The sequence below is a fragment of the Battus philenor genome, unplaced genomic scaffold, assembly GCF_028537555.1.
Source record: "Battus philenor isolate CCGP_79_NKW_IND1 unplaced genomic scaffold, ilBatPhil1.0.hap1 SCAF_11, whole genome shotgun sequence".
In the NCBI taxonomy this organism is placed as follows: domain Eukaryota; kingdom Metazoa; phylum Arthropoda; class Insecta; order Lepidoptera; family Papilionidae; genus Battus; species Battus philenor.
Window position 1 is genome coordinate 13,722,911 of NW_027181673.1, and position 21,725 is coordinate 13,744,635.

At 37.1% G+C, this 21,725-nt stretch overlaps 1 protein-coding gene across 3 annotated transcripts in view; it reads right to left on the bottom strand.

Moving 5' to 3' along the window:
- Nucleotides 1-281: 281 nt before the first annotated feature.
- Nucleotides 282-21,725, bottom strand: part of sdt (stardust) — a 218,537-nt gene continuing 197,093 nt past the window's right edge. For all 3 annotated transcript variants that reach the window (XM_068772484.1, XM_068772466.1, XM_068772475.1), the window contains 12 exons: nt 19,798-19,990; nt 16,569-16,789; nt 13,272-13,442; nt 11,927-12,038; nt 8,637-8,734; nt 7,251-7,464; nt 6,434-6,566; nt 5,495-5,658; nt 4,217-4,381; nt 3,186-3,317; nt 1,792-1,973; nt 282-754 (listed from right to left, as the gene is read on the bottom strand). In XM_068772484.1, the coding sequence (XP_068628585.1) occupies nt 572-754; nt 1,792-1,973; nt 3,186-3,317; nt 4,217-4,381; nt 5,495-5,658; nt 6,434-6,566; nt 7,251-7,464; nt 8,637-8,734; nt 11,927-12,038; nt 13,272-13,442; nt 16,569-16,789; nt 19,798-19,990 (1,968 nt within the window). In that variant the 3' untranslated portion in view covers nt 282-571. The remainder of the gene's footprint in view (nt 755-1,791; nt 1,974-3,185; nt 3,318-4,216; nt 4,382-5,494; nt 5,659-6,433; nt 6,567-7,250; nt 7,465-8,636; nt 8,735-11,926; nt 12,039-13,271; nt 13,443-16,568; nt 16,790-19,797; nt 19,991-21,725) is intronic.

Consider the following 21,725-nt stretch of genomic DNA (forward strand, 5'->3'; position numbering starts at 1 on the left):
ACAAAGGTGATGGATTATCGAAAAGATCTGTTAAAAAATATTTAGACAAAATGAAGAATAATCTGAGAGGTAAATAATTTGACGTAAAAGTCTTGTAAATATATAAGTTATGATTAAAAAAGAAAATATATGGATTCAAGTATGCTTTCTATAGAGCCTTAGAACTTTGTCCATCGGTGGATTTCTTAATGCTTCGATAAGATAGAGGCAGTGGAAGAAAGGCCGTGAACTTTGTTTGTACTTGGACTTCTGAACGTTTTGATAAGATAAAAATAGGAGTTTTCTTTTTTGAAATATACAGTAAATTAAAATTGTGAACAATTACATTAATTACAAAATTTGCCATTTGCGTGAATCGAAACACTCACAGTACGTAGAAGTGATTTTGATAGCGCTGTAACCTTATTTAAACATGGGGAGGCTGGGTCGCGTTGGACACCTCACCCAGCGCTGGGCCTCCCTTAAAGGTCAAGAGGTAGGCGAGCAAATGTAGAACCACTTGCTGCACGGTGCGCAGTAGCGATGGCGCAGCGGGGGGCGTTTGCATGCGGCATGCAAGGGACGCCCCCCGCTAGGTCTGCTTGAGCCAATGCGCAGGCACCCACTGCGGCTCGCGCTCGAGGCTGTTGATCTCGTTGAGCAGCTGCTGATAAGCGCGCTGTGTGTCGTTGTTTATGATGATCATATCGAACAGGTGGCCCCAACGCAGTTCCATATCCCGGGCCGTCGCTATGATCTCCTTCAACTCTTCTTCCTGCAAAAAAAGGTGATGGCTTAGTACTACTTACATAAAATAGGCTTCCATACCGCCACATGTTCCTAACTAGAGCAGTGATGGTTCCTAGTAATTGCGGGAGTTCTTCATAAGGGTGATATAAAAATTTCTAGTTTTATAAAAATATTTTATCTATCTGTCTAAGATGTTATTCGATTATGATGACCGACAGACAACTTTATATTTGAGGTCAGAGCATGGATGAACCTTTAAATCTCTTTTAAGGTGACGAAGTTTGAGAACTACCTTTGAAGCCTGGGCTAGGGCGGCTACATATTACAGTTTGGGCGGGGCATGTAGCTGATGCAACCGATGGTCATTGGGGTCGAAAGATTCTCGAGTGGTGACCACTGGATGGATTGAGGACATGATTAAGGTAAAGAAGTCGCTAAATGCGAGCAGCTCTATAGTAGTGTATATAGCATATATATATAGCATGTATATAGCAGTATGACTTTTAGAGGCTTCTATGGACTGAAAAAAAAGGTGTTGGAGGTGGTTACGCGTGTTATTGCATACACAAGTTATTATCAAATGTTTGATTGCAGTAGCCAGCTCAACTGTTATATGTAAAGCGTTAGCGTCCAATTAAAAGATGTTTAATTAGGTTTGTAACACTTTATAAATTTATTTAGCACAAGTAACAAATTTTTATGAGCGATTGAGGGCGAGCAAAACAGACGTGCATTCGCCGTGGGACCCTGGAGCGCACTGAGCTCCGCGACCGAGCAAAAGCGAGTCATAGAACAAAGGCGCAGGAAACAAAAGGCCTGCGCACGCGTCACCGGTGCGTGCGCGTGCCCACTGCACTAAGTCGGCATATAAGGTTCGCCCGTCGGTTTTGCTTGTTTACAAAATTTTATATTAATTATTTATTTAGATATTATATTAGTGTAAATACGACTCCCACATATGTAATCTTTAAAAAGTGAAAACTTTGTTAAGTAAGTGTGTAGCATAAATGTGTGAATCTTGGTGAAGCTGTTAGTGGCTGTAAGCTAGTAAGGTTGTCGTACCTTGAAGGCCTCGCCGTTGCGTATCTTCTTCTGACGCAGCTTCTCGAGGCTGGGCGGCGCCACAAACACGGTGTAGGGCTTCAGGTCGGAGCCGCGCAGGATCCGGAGCGACTGCGGGTGCAGGTTCAGCACGCAGATCTTGCCCGAGTTCACCACCTCCCGGATCGCTTCCAACGACGTGCCTGTCACCAATTCACCATCATTAAAATCATAGAACGCCCATTACACGGTCTTTAAACAAGAAGAACTCACACTTTATTATCTTGTCATAAAATCAACGCATTCATCTGTCTCTTTCGCACTAATAAACTACGGATACGTGCGTATCACATCAGTTCACTTTGCAAACCTTATGAAAATAAAAATAATTCAAATTACTATAAAGATTGAAGTATGTATACTATGTATGAGAAATACGGGAAGGAGGGAGGGGGGGTTCAGGGGTCCAAAACTAGATGGCTTGTATAGACATTATTACCATTATTAAAATATAATTCATTGAACTGGTGAGCGTCAACTATTTGGATTTATGGTTGGGTATGTATACCGACACATAGCACTGGTATCCCAGCGATAGAGAACATAGTCTTGCGGTCATAGTTCGGGGGTTCAATTCTCAGGATATAATTCACACCGTGTATATTAATTATAAAGGATTGCCACTGCCCACAAACAAGTTTCCAGATGATGGGCAGCAGCGTTCTCTGCGTACCATAATACTACACTGCGATCGCCAACCCGCCTGCCATACTTGGCGATTACGGTATATCCCCAATAGATATCGTTGGGGGAGGCCCGTGCCTTACAGTGGGCATATAAATCCCATATAGACCAGCGGATCAGCGATTTGATGTAACAGTGGGTAACAGGTGGTGGAACAGATGGCCACAGGGGTCTTAAACTTCTGTTGTGGAGACTACAGATCAAGCGGATGTTCCCCCAAAAAGTTAACAGACGAACTTTTATAGGTCATAGGATAACGCTGAAGCCGGAGTTGCGACGCAGTTCGCGACCTGTGACCTGAAATTATGATGATGTGTAAATGTGTGTGTGTGTGTTTTGTAAGTGTAGAGGGTTTATTTATTGTACGAATGTATGAATAATAAATATACATGCGCCTGCGCCGCTTTGACTCGTTCGAAATTTAAAGTTGTGTTTTTCTTTTAGACTACATGCTATAAAAAAGGATGTGCGCAGTATTTTTTATAATTAGAATTGTGTGATCAAAGTTTATTGTTTTGTAGTCTTTATTTTTTATATTTTTACCACCATAACGTGTATTGAAAGCTTAAGTAATAGTGTTTTTAAGTAAAAAAAGGACCAATTACTTAGGACTTAGGATGGACTTCCGCAAGGTAACGCCTTATTCCATTAAATAATAGTGTTTTAATTACCGTAATACGCCTTTTCATACTCTCCGTGCTCGACGAACTTTCGGTTCAGGATGTCCGCTTCGAATTGCGTGCGGGAGATGAAATGGTAGTCCTGTCCAGGGACCTCGTGGTCCTTGCGCGGCCTCGACGTATCTGGAAGGTACACAATTTTCAATTTATACAGGTCATAAAAATAATTATCTTAGGCACTCTCCCACAAGTTTTTTTTTGGGACAGACCATTTACATTTTTTAAAATAATTCTGTTTACATAAGTTTTTATCACTTTACACATTATTTATTCTCTTCTTTTATTGTATAATTCTCTGGTATTCTTCTACATACGAATGATCTTTCATGTATCGCCTCTCTTCCTTCACCTCGTTCCTCAAAAATCATAGTAGTTTTAGTTTTATTCTTTTGCAATAAAATTTGTATTCTTATTTTTTCTACTTCCTCCCACAAGGTAGAGACGTGAACCTCAAGATCGAATCAAGATGATGCAAGGAGATCCGTAGACAAACAAAAATAAAGTTTATATTATTCTTTATATTTTATGTTATTTTTCCATGATGATTTTCAGGAAGCATCGAAACATCTTCTCGTCCGAAAAGTTTGAAGACGAAGATCTGCTTATGACTTGTAGATATGAGGCTTTGACGGAGAGGGCTGTGCTTGGAGTTACGTCACGAGAGCGAATCGTAGCTTTAAGAATTGCTCATCTCTGGTGGCAGTGTGCAAGGTATATTTCTCATCCAATCGACGGCTGTTGGGCACGGAAGGTTCTCGAGTAATTACTGCGAAAAGGTAGAGTGTAGGCAGGCCCCCCCACTGGTGGGGTGACGACACTCTAGGTTGCGGCAATATACTGGATACGGCCTTTGAGGGAGGCATATGCATTGTAGTAGGCTTCTGTTGGCTTACATTATGATGATGATATATACACACTTATCTACTTATCTCTGCACCAGTCCAGGTTGTCGATAGAAGACACTTAAAAGGCTTTAAGTGAGCTATTAATTGTAAAAAGTAAAGAAAAAAAGTGAAACTCACGAGGCACAGCGGCGGCGAATCGGGAGCTGTCCTCCATGAGGCGTTGGCGTAACTCGTGCCTCCCGATGTTGGGAGGGCCGATAAGGACGATAGGTCTCTTGTGGGACGCGCGGGGATAGTACAGCGCGACCTCCTCGTACGTCAGGATCTCGTCCTGTTCGTATTCTGGAAACAGGGTGTACGTTTGTTTAAAATCACCTGCTTCAACCACGAACTTTCTAAAGTTGGCAAGTACATAATATATCAAATAAATAAATAACATACATTACTTTGGCTATACATATATACTGCTAGAAATTTATCAGGTAGGGTAATGTTTTTTATCTAATTTTTAGCGAATGTTTTCTATTGTAATTATAATTTGAAGAGAAAGTTATATTCGTTGTTTGTGTGTGAAATAAGAAAATATGCATTTGGTGTCATGAGATTGTCATTCTCCATCTCTTTCGCTCTTGACATTTGACATTTTCCTTTTGATTTTTCAATTTGAATTTATTGTATACAATTTTAATATATCTGTGTATTCCTTACTTTTTGTATTTGTGATAACTATAATGTTACAGAAACTGTTAAAACGTACTAAATAAACGGTGGCGAGGTGGAGGCCAAGGAAAAAATACCACGAGTGTGCCCACTGCTGGTACTGACAGCGGAATGACTGAGCAGAGCGCTGGGTGCCCACTCCTGTCTCGCACATATCATGGTTATTTAAAGCCTTTTTGTATTTTAAGATTGGATTTGTTATAATACAAACTGAATAGATGGTGTTACTACAATAGTTTAGTGTCTATTTGCAACAATTTTATAATAAGCTTGAATTGTAATTAATACCAACTTAATATCAAAGGTACTAGACAATGTTACTTCGCGTTAACTGACAAGAAGCCTACATTTTAATTCAATAACTTAATATCTTAATAATATCCAAAAAGGTTATTTACTCTGTAAAACTCTATACGGCATTCTCTTTTTTTCTATTGATATATTTTTATAATGAATACGTATTCCGTTTTGTGTGCTTCCGTAATAACATAATTATATTTTCTTTGTACTGATTCGTGTACATGATATTTTATATTGTTAACACGTGTCTTTAAGTTTTAATTAAGTCAAATGTTTAACAAGTGTTTTAACTTAAGTTATGATGTGAGGAAGGTATTGTTTTTTTCCAGTACAAATCTCCAGTATTACTCTCCTATGAAATTCTTTCTTGTGTTTTAACGAAAATATAAAAGGAGTCGTATTCGTTATCTTATAAAAGAGAGAAGAATGTCTTACCGTCTGCCCCAGAGGTGGAGTAGAGAGGATAGCCGGCTTCGCTGGTAGCCTTCTTGCCTTTCTTCTTCCGTGGTGGTTTTTTAGCGCAGAGCAACGTGCCGCCCTTCCTCGGTTTGTCCCGGGATGCTACTTCTCCTGCCAGCGTCAGCTTCATGGACTCCCGTCTATCATTCGGAACAGTTAACTGTTTTAACCCATAATGGTAGTCATGTCACGCCAATTTAGAGACGCAAGATGTATTATTTTGTAATGTTAGCAAGAAAAATAGTTAATTATCTGTGTACTGTATTTTCATTATCTATGTTAATACGGTTGTCAAAAACGAATTATATATTTATTTACTGTTTTTAACAGAAATACAATTATCGAGACGTAACTTTAAAATATTTCATGTATTCACCGCGTTATACAGAAAGAGGTAAGGTCAAACTCTATGCAATAGAGTGCATCTGCACCAAATGTGCACCAAACCAAACACATATACACTTTACATAGTTTTTAAAAATGATATTTCATTCAATATAAAGTTGTACGAAAAAATCTATTAATTTGAATGTAATATGTACAAAATAAACATTTTAATTTATATATATGAGTATATTTGTTAATTTAACAAGATTGGTTATCCTATTAAAAATAATAATTTCACTTTTGTGTAATAAATCAAATTTTACTTGAGAAATTTATATTTTAATGAACATCGACTGTATAATAACGTAAAAAGTTTTTTATTTGCAATCGATATATTTAAACAATATTAATAGATTTATTTATTAAACTAGAGACATTTTAAAAATCAAAATTACGCATCAAACATAAACGAGAGATTTTGTATTACAAAACCCTCTACAATAAACAGCATTATATACATTAAAATATGTGTCAGAAAGAAATAACTACTTTATATGAATGATTAACTATTAATCCGTCTGTACTTACTGGTGCTGGAAGGCCTGACTGGGTATCAAGCCGGCCAGGGTCTGGTCTTCCTCACCCTCACGGAACGCCTGCCACCAGTTGGGGTCGTCTCTGCTTATAACGTGTAGCACGTCGCCCTTCTGGAAACTGATCCCTGGAAATACATATATAATTTGTTTCTGAATTTTTTTCTCCATAAAAAAGTATTCTTTAAGTCCAAACTTTGAAATAGTGGGCTGTTGACTTTGGGAATTAGGAGCAGTGTGACACATGGTCTTTGTGTGAATGCAGTTCGCATCCAACTGCTCATTCGACATCCGTCCACCTTGCGCTTGCAGATCCTTGGTCTTCACTTCTGAACTTAAAAGTATTTTTTAAGTCCAAACTCTGAAATAGTGGGCTGTAGACTTTAGGAATTAGGAACAATGTGACAGACATGGTCTTTGTGTGAACGCGGTTCGCATCCAACTGCTCATTCGACATCCGTCCACCTTGCGCTTGCAGATCCTTGGTCTTCACTTCTGAACTTAAAAGTATTTTTTAAGTCCAAACTCTGAAATAGTGGGCTGTAGACTTTAGGAATTAGGAACAATGTGACAGACATGGTCTTTGTGTGAACGCGGTTCGCATCCAACTGCTCATTCGACATCCGTCCACCTTGCGCTTGCAGATCCTGGGTCTTCACTTCCGAACTTTCAAGTCCCAGCGGCTGCCCGATGTCACTTCAACTTTAGTTTGTTCACAGATCTCCTCATTCTCAATTCGATCTCGGGGAAATACCGAGTATAGCCTGAAAGGACTGGTTATCCACAAAAAGACAGCATAATGATGTACTTACCCAGCTCGCGGCAGGGTATGTAGACGTCATCCTCTGGGTCATAGTCGAAGTGGGCACGAACGTGAAGTACTCGCGGCGCGGCTCGTGGTGCGTGAGCGTGGGCGCGTGAGCCCGCCGCTAGCACAACAGTGAGCGTGCCGGCCAGCGCGCCCAGCACCTGGCACACCTCGTGCACGGATTTGCCGCGCATCGATACGCCGTTCACTTCCAGCAGCTGCAGTAACAAAATCGATAGTTTATTATTTCATTGGTACGGGATTATCTTGACTTTAACTCTTAATACACGGTGATTGATTATATATATAAAAGATTTAAAGGGTGAGGTAATATTTAATAAATCATTTAATGATAATATTATAAGAAAAAGCGTTTTTAAAAATTCGTTTTACTACATATTAACATTAATTATTGTTTACTATCTGTCTCTACAAGCTTGTACCGCTAGAAATTATTGGTCTGTGGCATTCCAATATAGATTTAGAGGAATCACTTTTTATAGATGTTTGGAAATAGGTAAATAAGCATTAAAGATTTTTGATGACAAATGAACTATGCATTTATCCCTCCTATAGTTTTTAAACCTATAAAATAACTAATCATCTTGTATAATATTGAATTTCTGCAAATGTTGCAATGTTCTAAAGTCCCTATTATCCCTACATATATGGAATAAATTACCGTGACACCCTTTTGCCACACAACTGTATTTTCCGTTTTTTAACTTTTATTTCTAATCTAGAGAATTAAATTAGGATGACTTAGATGGCGCGCAAATATTTATTTGCAATCAAAATATTAATCTACACTAATAAATAAAATAAGACTATCTGTTTTTAATTTTAAAATAACTGCTTTTCATGCGCACGTACGTATATACGGTACATAAAAAAAATTCCATTTTTTTAATAATTGTCTGCCTCTGTCTTTTTGTTACGGCTAATCTCTGAAATGGATAGACAGATTTTCATAGCACTTATACTGGCCGGTAGCTGATGTATTAAGGAGTAACTAATGCTACTTTATTTCAGGAAAATTCTTAAAAAGAAAACTATATAAATTAAATATTTTTTGGTTACAATCCACGCGGACGAAATCTCGAGCACAACTAGTTTAATACATTTTAAAATCAATCTTTATGTGAAGTGACTGTATCATTACTATAAGAATTTATAGGCAGAACATTCGTCGAATGTTCTTTTCTTAAATTATCTCTCATCACTATCAATGATCATTTTTGAGAATTATCAATAGAGTTTGAATTCAATTGTAGAACCAGGCTACCAGTTGACATATTTCCTGTGGACTACGAATTCACTCAGAAAGTAAGCCAATTAAATATAAGTTTATTTTTGGGACAGTCGTCATGTAACAAATGAGTAGGTGAACCTCATCTCCTTCATGCAGCAAGCCGGACTTCTCCGCTGCACCGCCCCGGACTATCCTGCCGATTATCACCGCTTCACCTTCATTCCTCACGGTAGCACCTGCAAATATCAAGTAATTCATTTAGATCAATATATCCAAGATTCATTTAGATAAATATATATTTAGACTAGAAACAGAATCGTAAGCAAGCGATATATTTCAAAACACGTTTTATAAGTGTAATCTTAATATATATAAATCTCGTGTCACAATGTTTATACTCAATGGACTTCTAAACCACTTAACCGATTATAATAAAATTCGCACACCATGTGCAGTTCGATCTAACTTGAGAGATAGGATATTTTAATCTCAAATTATAGTCGCAATTTTAATTTATTGCTAATTATTGTCTGTTATTATTTGACAGTCACAATTATCTGTTAACTCCAAATGATTCTAACAGATGTCGATACCTTTCGACTGGGTTGAGTAAGTAATCAATAGATGGCGCTGCTATGGTAAATCTACGAACGTGTCATATAAGCTACATTTTAACAGCATAATTACCACGTGTTGTTGACGCTATAAAATTAATTAAATTTATTTTGTAGTGAACGAAATACCGTATAATTCAATTATTTCCAAATTTTCACAGCAACGCGTGGCCGGGACAGCTAGTTTTACTATATAGTCCAATAATATATAAATATACAGGGTAATGAACAGAGGTATAGAGACTGCAACTTGCGATCATAGGTCGCGGGTTCAATTCTCGGGACACAATCATATATAATTCACACTTTATTCATTAATTACATAGGATTTACTCTGCTCATTGACAAGTTTCCAGAGGATGGGCTGCAGCGACCTCTGCATACCAAAATACCACACTATCGCCAACCTGCCTGCCAAGTGTGGCGATTATGGTATATCGCCTAACAATAAATACTTTTTGTATATATTATTCTGTATTTTGAAACCGCTTTTTCTTGCTATATTATTCTTACGTTACTTATCATCACAAGCATGGTGATTATGAATCTCTCCCATAGAAGCCTTTGCGGGAGATTTATGCATCGCAGCCATCTATGGGTTGACATATACAACAACGTGTTTAGTATTGATCACTGGCGATCGCAGTGTGGTGTTATGGTACATCGAGGTGGCTGTTGACTATTCTCAAGTAACTTGTTTATGAGCTGCGATAATACTATATAATAAGTGAATTATTAAAAATTGGATCTCGGGAATTGAATCTGCCACCTTCGATCACAAGTCTTAGTTCTCCACAGCTGGGCTACCACTGCTCTATAATTAATTTTAATATATACTGATCCAAATTTTGAAAAAGCTGTTTCGTACTATATCACAATTAAATTATTTATTATTATTGAAACTTTTTAATTTTTGAAAGGATACACCAGATTGACAGCAAATTAGCTGTATAGCATTCACCTCAATAACGCTTTTACATCTATAACTAATCACCCTGTATTCAAATCAGTAAACTATTACAAAGTATCTTTATGGAATCAAATGCTGCACAATACTTAACACCAAATCTGTGAATTTAAAATCTTTTATCGTCGACCATTCGGAGTCATATCAACATATAAACGACGCTAAAAACGCAACGTGCCAACGCATTTGCATATGCATATAAATATCTAGATATGGCCATCGTAACCCCTGCATGTCAACTTGCATGAATATACAGACATGTTTACATGCATGTTTTATGCATACATGCTAACACTCACACATACAGCTCGTGTAAAAGTTTAATATAATATATTAAGAAAAAATCTAAGGTTTCATATAACTTTAGATCAGTGTTTCCAGACGTGGTAACAACGCCTTACAAGGGGCAATTTGATGGATAAGGCGGGAAATTCGAAGGTAGACGCAACATTCGTACTGTGTTGTAAATCCGTATACATTTGTCACAAAAGAGGCACTAAATAGAAGAGTTCAAAAACTTATGAAAGAAGAGAGTAAAAAAAGGTTTTAATAGTCTAAAATAGAGTAGGAAAGGTATCCGTAAAATACTCAAAATATTTTTTTACCTTAGGACTATCTCCAAAATAAAACAATCATGGTCACCCTACACTTAAGTTATTAACATGTCCCTCTCGCCCGTACAGTGCACAACGCAATATCTGTGCACACGAGATTGAATTACATCACGTTAACGCGATAAAGGTAAACCGTTTACGTTCCCCCAGGTGATAACACACCAATTTTCTCTTACGTAAAGTGTATCTCTGTAATTAGTCTACAACATTACACTATAACGAGGTTTGATAATGAACTTTCTTTCATATCTTCGTAATTTTAGTTAAGCTATAAGTTTTAGGTGATTAACTTCGAGTCAAATTTTCCACTTATATCTATTTACAGATGTATATATGTATGATCGTCTAAAGGCGCTGACAAAAGCCGGCAGAGTGCGCCGCAGAGGAAATCCTGCAAATGGCGCTCCTAAGGAAGAGGGGAGTCGATGTAAGATCCTCTCCCCCCTCTCAGGGGACGTCTGGAGTTGAACCATGCTACTCAAAGCGTACAAAGTGTACCTGTCTGACAGAAAGCAACTCGAGCATACAAGGAATATAAAGACGTTTGTCAAGGAAGGACGGGCGGGTTAAACCAGTGTTAACCAACGTGCGACGGCGAACTGGATTCCGCCTCGCATACGCTCGCGGACTGCCCGGCGTGGCAGTCGGAGCGGCGGATCCTAGCGGACGTGATCGGACCTTTCCTTGCCAGCAGTCGTGTCGGCGATGATGAGCGGGTCATCGGTCCCTGTCCCCCCCAGAGGCAGGGCATCTTGAATACCGGAAGATTTCCCCCACCGAAACAAAAAAAAATATGGGGTCCACACCCCACAGTGGGACAATTTGATTGTAAAGGCGATTCGAAATTGAACTAGACACGAGTTTAACCCTGTTGCTTTTATTTAAAAATTATGTGTTACATAGGGGGACGGAAGAATTTTATAAAGGCTAAAGGAGCATGACACAAGAAAGATTGAAAACTACGTTAAATGATTTGCAGTCAGGGTCAGATGTGTTGTAAAACTAAACGAAAATATGAAAATCTTTCGTACGTAAATGAAAAGAAAAAAATATTAGTCGCGTTTGTACGAGACGTTTTCGGGTTGTGCTCATTGAATAATTTTACTATATATATAATACAGAGATACTTGTACAATGTCTGAAGATATTACTATTCTTTATTATAGCTAAAAGTGATTTGATATGCGCCACTTCGACCGTGACCCTGACGGGATAAATTAAAATTGTACTCACCAAGCGGTTCGTTCGTCTTCTCAATTTTGATGATTTTGATCTGTTCGCTGCTGCTGTCGGGCGATGTGGACAGCGCTTTATCGTTTTCGCCTTTGTGATTCGCGTTCCCAGTCTGCAATCGACATATAAACACGTGTTAAGCAAATTAGGTTATATTATCTACCTGCCTCTCTTGGGCACCGTTGAATCTGTATGTTGTTATATGATGAACATAGCTTGCTTATGTATATGGGCTCTCAAATATGCATCGCTGAAACATCCTAAAATTTTTTAATGGAACCAGGCGTTACCTTGCGGAAGTCCATCCTAAGTAAGAAAAGGACCAATATTTAGCCACTTCCGCACATGCAGTGGTAGTCGTGCAACAAAGTGCACCGCCCGGTAGCCCGCTGATAAATGCGTATGCGGCAAACAATGCGAATCACACAACCGCTACCGCCAAATTACTTAACACGTGTTTCACCCCTCCACGGGGCATCTTCAGGAGTTATGTTACACCGATTAGTGCCAAACACAGAGATTAGACAGATCCTAAAAATTTTGGGGCCGCCTATACTCCGAGCCAAAGCTTCTGAAGCTCTTCCAGTTCTCCAGTTACTGCAAAGAGATTTAGACTAAACGTTTTACTTTGGTTTTCTGACTGCTTACTTTATTGTGAGGATCGTCAGCGATCACACATAGTGCACCCGACGGCACGGTTGGTGATCACTCTATTTGTCTCTTTTCCTACGATAACCAGCTTATCCAGACTCTCTGGTTACCTCGAAGCTATGTGACTGAAGTAGCACAGAATCTTCTTTTGACATATGGTATAGTATAAGTTGACGGGAAAGTAATATCGCTTTCTCAAGTTAAATTCACACGACCGCATTTTTAACAAGTTTTTATTTCTAATCAACAATACATTCACTTTCGTTATCAACAACTTTTTGTTGTCTAGTATACAAATTTTCAATGCCGGAGCAGTAAAATGAATCGGTTTTTCTGTGAAATATGTCGACAGAAACGATATCACTTTGTGGTCCCTCTAATACATATTACATTTAAGACATAATTTTTTTTAATTCTTTAATTCTGCTTTCTTTTTGTAGTTTTTTTTTTTGGCGATTATAATGACAATAACAATAATGTGTAATGTACATACTAGTTATAAAATTCGCTAAAGTTCGCGATAAAAACGTTTTTGATAAGCCTTAAAAATGAAATAATTAATACCTATATATCTAACATTACATATACATATATAGCTGTGTGTGAAGTGTTATCTTTAGCTGTTATGTAAGTGTATGCAAGATCACATGATTAATGAAAAGAAAATATTTAAAAGGTTATCCAATGAACTGACCTTGTGTCTCTTTCCCCGCGTAAAGCATGCGGGGTCGAGGAGTGCCGCGGCCTGATCGTGCGCCTGGATGAGGCTCTCCAGCTCAAGGCTGCCGAGGATCGACAGTAGCTCCGCGCCCAGCGCTGAGGCTTCACCGCCAGACGTCGCCAGGGGTCCTATCGCATCTATACACTGTGAACAAATCATTTACCGTTAATACCTTCAACCCAGCGCTGGACAACCCTCCACAAGGACAGGCCATCTTATTAATAGCTTTTTATGGCCACCGCCATTGCGGACCTCTCGTGCAACCCCTATCTTAGGTACGCATTGTATCCTTCACACATCTTTCTTTTATCCACCCACATTTTCTATCATTTCTTTCCATACTTTACTTTCTTTTCTTACGTCGCCTTTCTTACTTCTCCTTCATCTCCGGACTACTACTTTTGCATAGCTAGTTACTTATTTTTAATAACTATAACTAATACTAAATACTAAAACTGATATATGCCAATTTTTGATTAAAATTTTTTCTTATACTTTACTATTAAATTCCACTATGGGCTCTAGAAGACGTTGGAAGTAGTTCGCTTTCAACAGGTTATATTGGAGTTCATTAAAATGCATATTTTACAATCTATAACTCTTTTATATATAATACTTGGAATGAATGAAAAATAAATTTTGAAATACATTTCCCACTTATTGGGAATCTTTGGAAGATGTCTATGTCCAGCAGTGGACCTCTTGCAGCTTAAATGATGATGATGAATTGACATACAAATGGTTATGGTATCGATATCACAGCACCATTTGAATTATACGTCTCCACAATCTAAAACTAAAGAAGAAAGTTTTAAAGAAGCGAGAATATTACTAAATGTTTTCAAGCACGCACGAGAGGAACTTGAGGCGTCTTCGTATACCTCGAGTGCTCTCAGCCGAGGACCAGCAAACGCTAGGCATTAGCACTTAATACTTTGTACACATACGGCTGGTCTTTTAAAGTATAATGTCTCACACTTGTCTTTAGATACTGACTATCTACTATCGACATGAACAAGTAGACTTAGTAGATATATTAATGCTTAACTATGTAGGTAAATTGACACTTGAGCTAGTAAACTGTTAACTACATAGATAGATTAACGCTAAACCATATAGATATTCTTGCCCTTGATTAGGTAGACTTACAATAGATTACATAGGTAAGTGAGCACTTGATTATGTAGATAGATTGGCACTTAGACGGGTAAAACTGCTACTTGACATAAACAGTAATTAGAGTCTAGGTAGGGAGAATTATCATAAATTAAGTAGATAGCATTTAACTATGTAGATAAACAGGCCAATAAATATATAAATAAACAGAAATTGACAAAATAAATAGTACGGTACATGACAAAATGCCACTTGATTAGATAAATATAATGATACTTTACTAAGTAGGTGGACTAGTCTATGATTAATTCAATAGACTAGTTCTTAAACAAATAGATATACTTGCACAAGGCTACTTAGATATATTGGGGTTAAGCCATAAGGTCGTGACTAAATACATAGACTGTTGCTTGATTACGATGCCACAAGAGTCGTTGCTATGTAGATAGATTAACACTTGATCAAGTAAATAGATTGCTACTTAACAATATAGACAGGCACTTGCTTTTTCACTTTCTCTTTTAAACTATCAAAGGTTGATGACTCCCTTGGAAGCCTTCCGGAAGACCGCCGAGATATTAGATCGCTTCCGTGAACGTTTCATGAAGTGACCAAGCCCAGGGCTCCACTAGGGGACCTCGGTTTGAGCTGTCACTTGATAACACCTGCTTAGCATTCAGACATAAGTGCGCGCGAAATGGCAGGTATATATAATGACACTAGACTGTATTTATCTATGTACAAAGATTGGCGCTAAATTACGAAGACAATTTAGCATTTGCTTATGTAGATAGTTTGACACTGAACCCTTTACATCTGATTTATTAGTAGTTATTATATACCACTGGATATTAAATTTATCAATTATTTACATTTTCAATTATAATTATTTTTTTTAACTTATAATTGTGATATAGTAAACTAATGTGATAGCAAAAGCGCTAGCCTATTATGAAATAATCCCATAAGAGTATAATTAAAACATTCTGGCACTGAGATAAAGGTTTCATGAATATATGATAGTGAACAGATATTTGATCAAAGCTTGTTCTCAAGGGAGATTAAAATTAAATTCCTAATAATAACGTTGATGGGTACAAAGGTCGGAGCAGATTTCAGAGTAAATCATCGGCATTCCGACTCTTTTATATCAGAAAATGTAAATCGTATAGCACGCTAAGAAGTAATGTTATTATTGTCATGAGGAACTATACGGGGTGATGTATAACTCATTTTTAATTAGCTTTCTTTTGTACACAAAATCTAATTAAACGGTTTTATTTAGTTCGACCCGTACGGAATTTGTATATTTATTTGGGTCAAAATTAGAAATTGAAATTTAAGCACTTTCCCGTTGTCAGATTGATCTGAAATTTGGTACACACATTCAATTTAGATGACATTACAATAAAAGATAATCAATACCATTATAAATCTAAGATGGCCGCCGATACAAAATGGTGGATTACATATTTTTCCTTAACCCCCTCAATATGGGTATCAAATGAAAGGGCTACACTAGTAAAACACGATGATTATGTCAAAATTTAAAATTCAAGAAGGACGCCGTTCCAATATGGCGGACTAGTTACACATTTTTCCACAACCACCACAATATGGGTATCAAAAAACTGTTTAACTTAAAAGTTTTTTAAATGTATTTATTTTTTGCTCACTTACACATCTTCCATGCTTCGCCACAGTTTTTGCATTATCACAGTCATTGACTCATTTGTTTAAATTATAAATATTTATATGAATCTTTCATTATTATATTTTAATATTTACAATTACATTTTAAACTTACGTTTTAATACAAGCACCTTATCCAGTTTTTTTTGTTTTCAAAACGATTCAATTTTCGTTTAAGATGCCTTATATGCTGGCTCGCACACTTCTAAATTAAGAGGTCTAGCCTAAACTATACTAGGCTGGTGTCAGTCTTATCTACCTCTTCAGCTGGTAGATATTGTTCATATCAGTTTTCTGGGCCTGTCTGTCTTTTACTACCTGTCTTATTGAAAGTCTACCGGGGAGCTCTATATGCAACTGTACTAGACTTGTTATGGCTAAAATGATGATGATTATAGGACAGTGCTATTGTATTCTTCACCTGTGAAGAACCGTTTGAAACGAAAAAGAATGTATACTTACGTCTCTGAGCCGGTCGGCAGCGCGTGTGACAGGCGCTGGTAGTGGCCGGGCGCGTAAGACGGCGGTGCGTGTGCGCAGGGCTGCCCGTATGGCACCGCCACCACCCCCCGCGCCTGCCAGCAGTGCAGTCACCGCCCCCGCGCTCCGCGCCGCCGTCGCAGCCCCGCTCGACGTCAACGCGGACTGCAGCCGAGCTAGCGCCGCTATCACATCCTCGTATTCTGAAATACATTGTTTATTAATAAAGGACACCTAGAAGTTTGTACCTTAAGCCTTAAACAAATTGACGGCAATGTCTTCGAAAAGTTTGAAGCCTCAAAATAACTTTTCATATGGGTTAAAAGAAGACAAAAGAGAGAGAGAGAGAGAGAAGACTGTTTTAAACCTGTTGCAAACTTTTATTAGTCTATTTTTATTAACAGTAAGTATTAAAGAAATATTAAAAATATAACACACCGGACTTTTATACTTTTCTACTTGAGCCAATACAACCTGCATTACAGAAAAATATACCGGCGTTAATTTTTCTCCGCGTTCTTCCGTTTTAATTGGCAAGGATATCACTCGACGGTGCTAATTACCGTGTTGTATAAGAGAGCTATAAAAATTGTATTCAGACGCCAGTTAAATTATTAACGAGTTTTTGTCCTTATCCCATAGCGGGAGCTCATTAGCTCGTTCTATATCTACTAAAAAAAAAGAACTTATGAATGAAAAGCATTAAATTTCTAGTTCAGACGGAAAATAGTCAACTGCTACTATTGCATCATCATAATAAATTCACCCGTGGGACGCCCACTGGTGGACATAGGACACTTAAAATTTCCGATAGGATTAGCTAGAAGCAATCTGCATCCAGCGTCTAACCTTGAGGTCAAGTACTAAGCTTTTTGTATTGTATAAGGATATACAAATAGGAATTAGTATTAAACATAGAACTCACATATGAGTATAGATTAATAAAGAAAATAATAAGTGTAATATAAATAAGAATTAATACCATAGAAATATTAGAGAATAAGCAAAATAACTAAGAACTTATTTGTAAAAGAGCCGACGGGGGGGGGGGGATAGTCAGTAAGAGTCTGACACTGCCTGGACCTCCATTCCCAGGCGTCCTATTGAGGATTTCCCCCCTGCGTCTAGAAATTGTAAATTGATATTAAGGCTCGGACTATGCTAGAGAAAATTTTGTAAAATTACTATTAAAAAAAAAACCCCTAAGGTTATTTGTCCAATTTGTAGATGGACATACTATGCTACATTTCCTGGTCTGCGGTCTCCAGTTCAGAACCTGAAGGTCCCAGTGGGCATTAGTTCAGCGCTATGTGCCCTTCGTTCTGCCACTACAAGTTTACCCCCTGAGCCATGTCTGTTACTTGTGAGTTCATCTGTATTTATAACATCAAAAATCACAAAAGTTTTTTATGTGAAATCTTTGTATATACTCGTATTTTGGTTTTTATCCAATATTAAATGTTTACCAAAAATTAATAATAATGACTAATCTATAGCAAGTTAGCTTAAAACTAAGTTAGTTTAAGCTACCGATATGCTTATCGCCGACGGCAAGTGCTATTTATAGCAACTTATACCAGTTTAACAAGTGGCTCGGACTCCGTTATTAATTTTAAACCGAGCGGCGCTAACCGAACTTAGCTATTAGCACGTGGACAACGAACTGGAATTAATTCGTTCCCAACACCTGTGCGCAGTGCCGCCATCTTTCAAATTTCCCGCCATAAATGCCGAGTCGACGCAACGTTTGTTTTTTCCCTTTTAATTGTTATGATACCGTGCTATTGGCCATTTCAGTTTGATATTTTATTGTTAGCTATTAAAATTTTGGAGTTTTATAATCTATCAAAATTTTATTTACCCATTTCGATCAAGAGAGTATAAAATTTGGAACGCCTACACATAAAACAAAGCAGTCGAATATTTTTAGTCTGTATTAAGTTCGATTATTTACAGCCTGTGTTATGCAAACTCTAATTAATTTATCATCATCATCTTTTTAGTCGTAAGACGTTCATTGTTGGACATAATCCTCTTCCAGAGATTTCCAATAGGACTAGTTGAAAACACCCTTCATTTAACGACTTCCGTTAATCTAAAAAAAAATGTCGCCAGTCTATTGTACGTGGACATACTTTAATAACATTACAGATAACGGTAAGAAATTTTGTAGCCTTTCCACTTATTGCCGAAAATATTTGTTTAGCAGCAAAAATCAGAAAGCACTTACATATTTCACAAAAAATAAATGTTAGCAAAAAAAAAATCCGGAAAAATTAAATCTTGTGGTCTCCCTACATAAGTCATATTGCTACGACTTCTAGCTCATTAAGTTTAAAGCGAAGCCGTATCGAGGTTGCTTAATTTGTTCGGCAAGGGAACAAATCAAACGGAATGAATAACTTCACTCAAACCGGAGGCGGTTAAATATAGCCTTTCTTTGAGTTGTGCTGATTAAATTCGTTTATATGATGTTCGATATTAAGGCGAACTATTTTGGGAAAATCGGGATTAATATATTATTTTAGACATTTAATCATCTGTATTTGTATTTTAAACATCAATGTCTTGAAACGTAAATACAAAATACTGATTTTTATTGCAATCTTCGTTATTTTGTAACATATTGGTATGTGAGAAACATTCTAGACTGATAATGGCCAGTAACTGAATAAATGAAACCTTAGCACACAAATTTTCTTTGACAATTTTATAAATAGACCTCCAAAAAGTAAGGCGAATATGTTTATAAATTGTATAATTTTATTCATTCTTTCAAAACAATTTCATTCCCTTATCTGGTAATTCCCGTCCGATAAAACGCTTTTTCCAGTCCGCGAAAACAGTCGGAATAGTTTTTTTTTCCAGTATAGGCAATACCAAGACATTCGATTAGGTTTTTATCTCCTCAATCATGTCAAAACGGCTTCTTCGCATTGGCCTTTTGAGTTTGCTGAATATCCAAAAGTCTGACGGATCTAATTCACGCGAATACGGTGGTTGCAGAACATGAGTCGAGTTTTTGATGCTTTTTTTTTTCAAAAATTTGAGCGATTTTAACACCGACAGAGACTTGACGCATTTGAAACACAATACATCCTCGAAACTGGTTTGGGCTGAGTATCATACTCTGTTTTAACTCATACAAGAGAGAGTGTATAAGATTATCTCTTGTCGATAATTCTAGAGCTCTATTTCTAGTTTAACTTACCAACAATGGTATAAAGTGGTGAAACTTCATCGCTGATGTCTTCCTCGTAGGCATCATTGACGAAGGCCGTCCCGGAGGAGGGTGGCGTTGACTCCAGCGCCTGGAGCTTGTGCGAGCCCCGGAGGGAGGTGCGGAGGAACTCATTCTGCGCTGCGATTCTCTCTTCTGCTTCTTTACGTTGTCGTAGCTGCTCCTGTAGAAGAAATTAGAAGTTAATAACAGTAACAGGAGAGCTTCTTTTTCCGCTATGTGCATTTATATATTTTTTATGCAAGTAGCTAACTTTGTCGTCGTATCAAAAATCTACGAGGGAGTTCCATGCCCAACTGTGAACATTCTTCAGCTGAAATGATAATGAGACGACAGTGTATTTTAAAACAGTACACAGTTGCATGTAAAAAAGTTAACTAAATTTATGGAACCTATAAAAATGTGTAACCAACTTTTCTTTATTTCTGTTGCAACCCTATATGTTGTTTTTATATTTATTGCTATGATTAATAAATCTAACGAGGTCCAGGATAAGCGCTTTCAGCGTTTCGCAAACCGCGTTTTCTCAAACTCCATAATGCTGTAAATGAACTGACTTGTATCAGGAGTTCTTAAAATTGAAACCAACCATACAAAAGTCGTAATACTTAAGCAATAATTAAATTAAAAAGCATTCAATGTACAACCGGGGTCAAGCATGCTCTGTCCCTTTCACTCAGACCGCTCGGTGACGCAAGTAGCTGACGTCATACCGCTCTACCCGTCTCTGTCCCACAGAGCTAAGTTTTACCGTACTGTTTACTTGCGGCATTTGATTATTGTAAATGTTCTATGTAAACAGTACTGAATATTTTTTGGGTACCGATAACGGGTCGAACTGGTACATACCTGAATATCGAGGGTACGTAAAAATAGCTTTTTCATTCACTATTATACCGCTTGCAAATTATTCTCCAATAGCACATGTAAACATGATACATATAAATACAGTCGTAATACAGTCAACAATGTTAATTAATCTTCAATAATTCCAGTTAGTATTTTTTATGGCATCCGTTATTGGGGGCCTATCGTTCCGCTATCTTATTTGTGACAGGGTCGTTTTTATCTTTTAATGATTCACTTTCTTTTCTTTTCTATTTCCATGCTCTTCTGTCATACTTCACATGATCTATCTTTCTTTTACTTTTATTCTACAGTTCATTCATCGCCTCACTTCCTTCGCCTCGTTCCTTACGTACAGCTTTTGGTTGTCACATTATTTTTACTTTATCTTATCTTGTATTTACATTTTATAATTTGATTATTTTACATTTTATCACAGATTACATAGTTTTTGTTTTATTTTACTTTATAATTATTTCTTATTGTTTTTAGCTGCTACCTACCGTATTAGTTTTGTTTACATTTATTACATGTACAGTTAGTATTTACACACACTTGAATTGTCAATTATTTTAACATTATAGAAAGGTACGCCACCACCGACTCGGAATGCTAATCCACTTGAAAGAGCCGACCAAAAATTCAACATTTGCTTTGTTTTATTTTTAAATGACATCCTTTGGGAACCTCCTGTCTTCTGAGGACCAGGGATATTATCCAGGTATGAGTTTTCAATTTTATTCTACATTCTCTTTCGTTCTTCACATTATATTTTATTCTTTCCTCCTACGCCTTACATCATCTGTCATTCTTCGCCTGCAGATATTTTCTCTTGCATCTTCTTCCTTCATCTACATTCTTAAATAACAGTTTATTAATTATCACAGATTATCTCTAACATCACAGATTTTATGTTTGTTTTATTTATTTACATTCCTTTTGTTATTTTACTAATTGGCACTATGTTAGTATCTTTTTCTAAAAATAATACTCTTAATACTTTTTCTCTATGTCTAAAATAAAGTATATATTATTTTAATTTGTACAATACT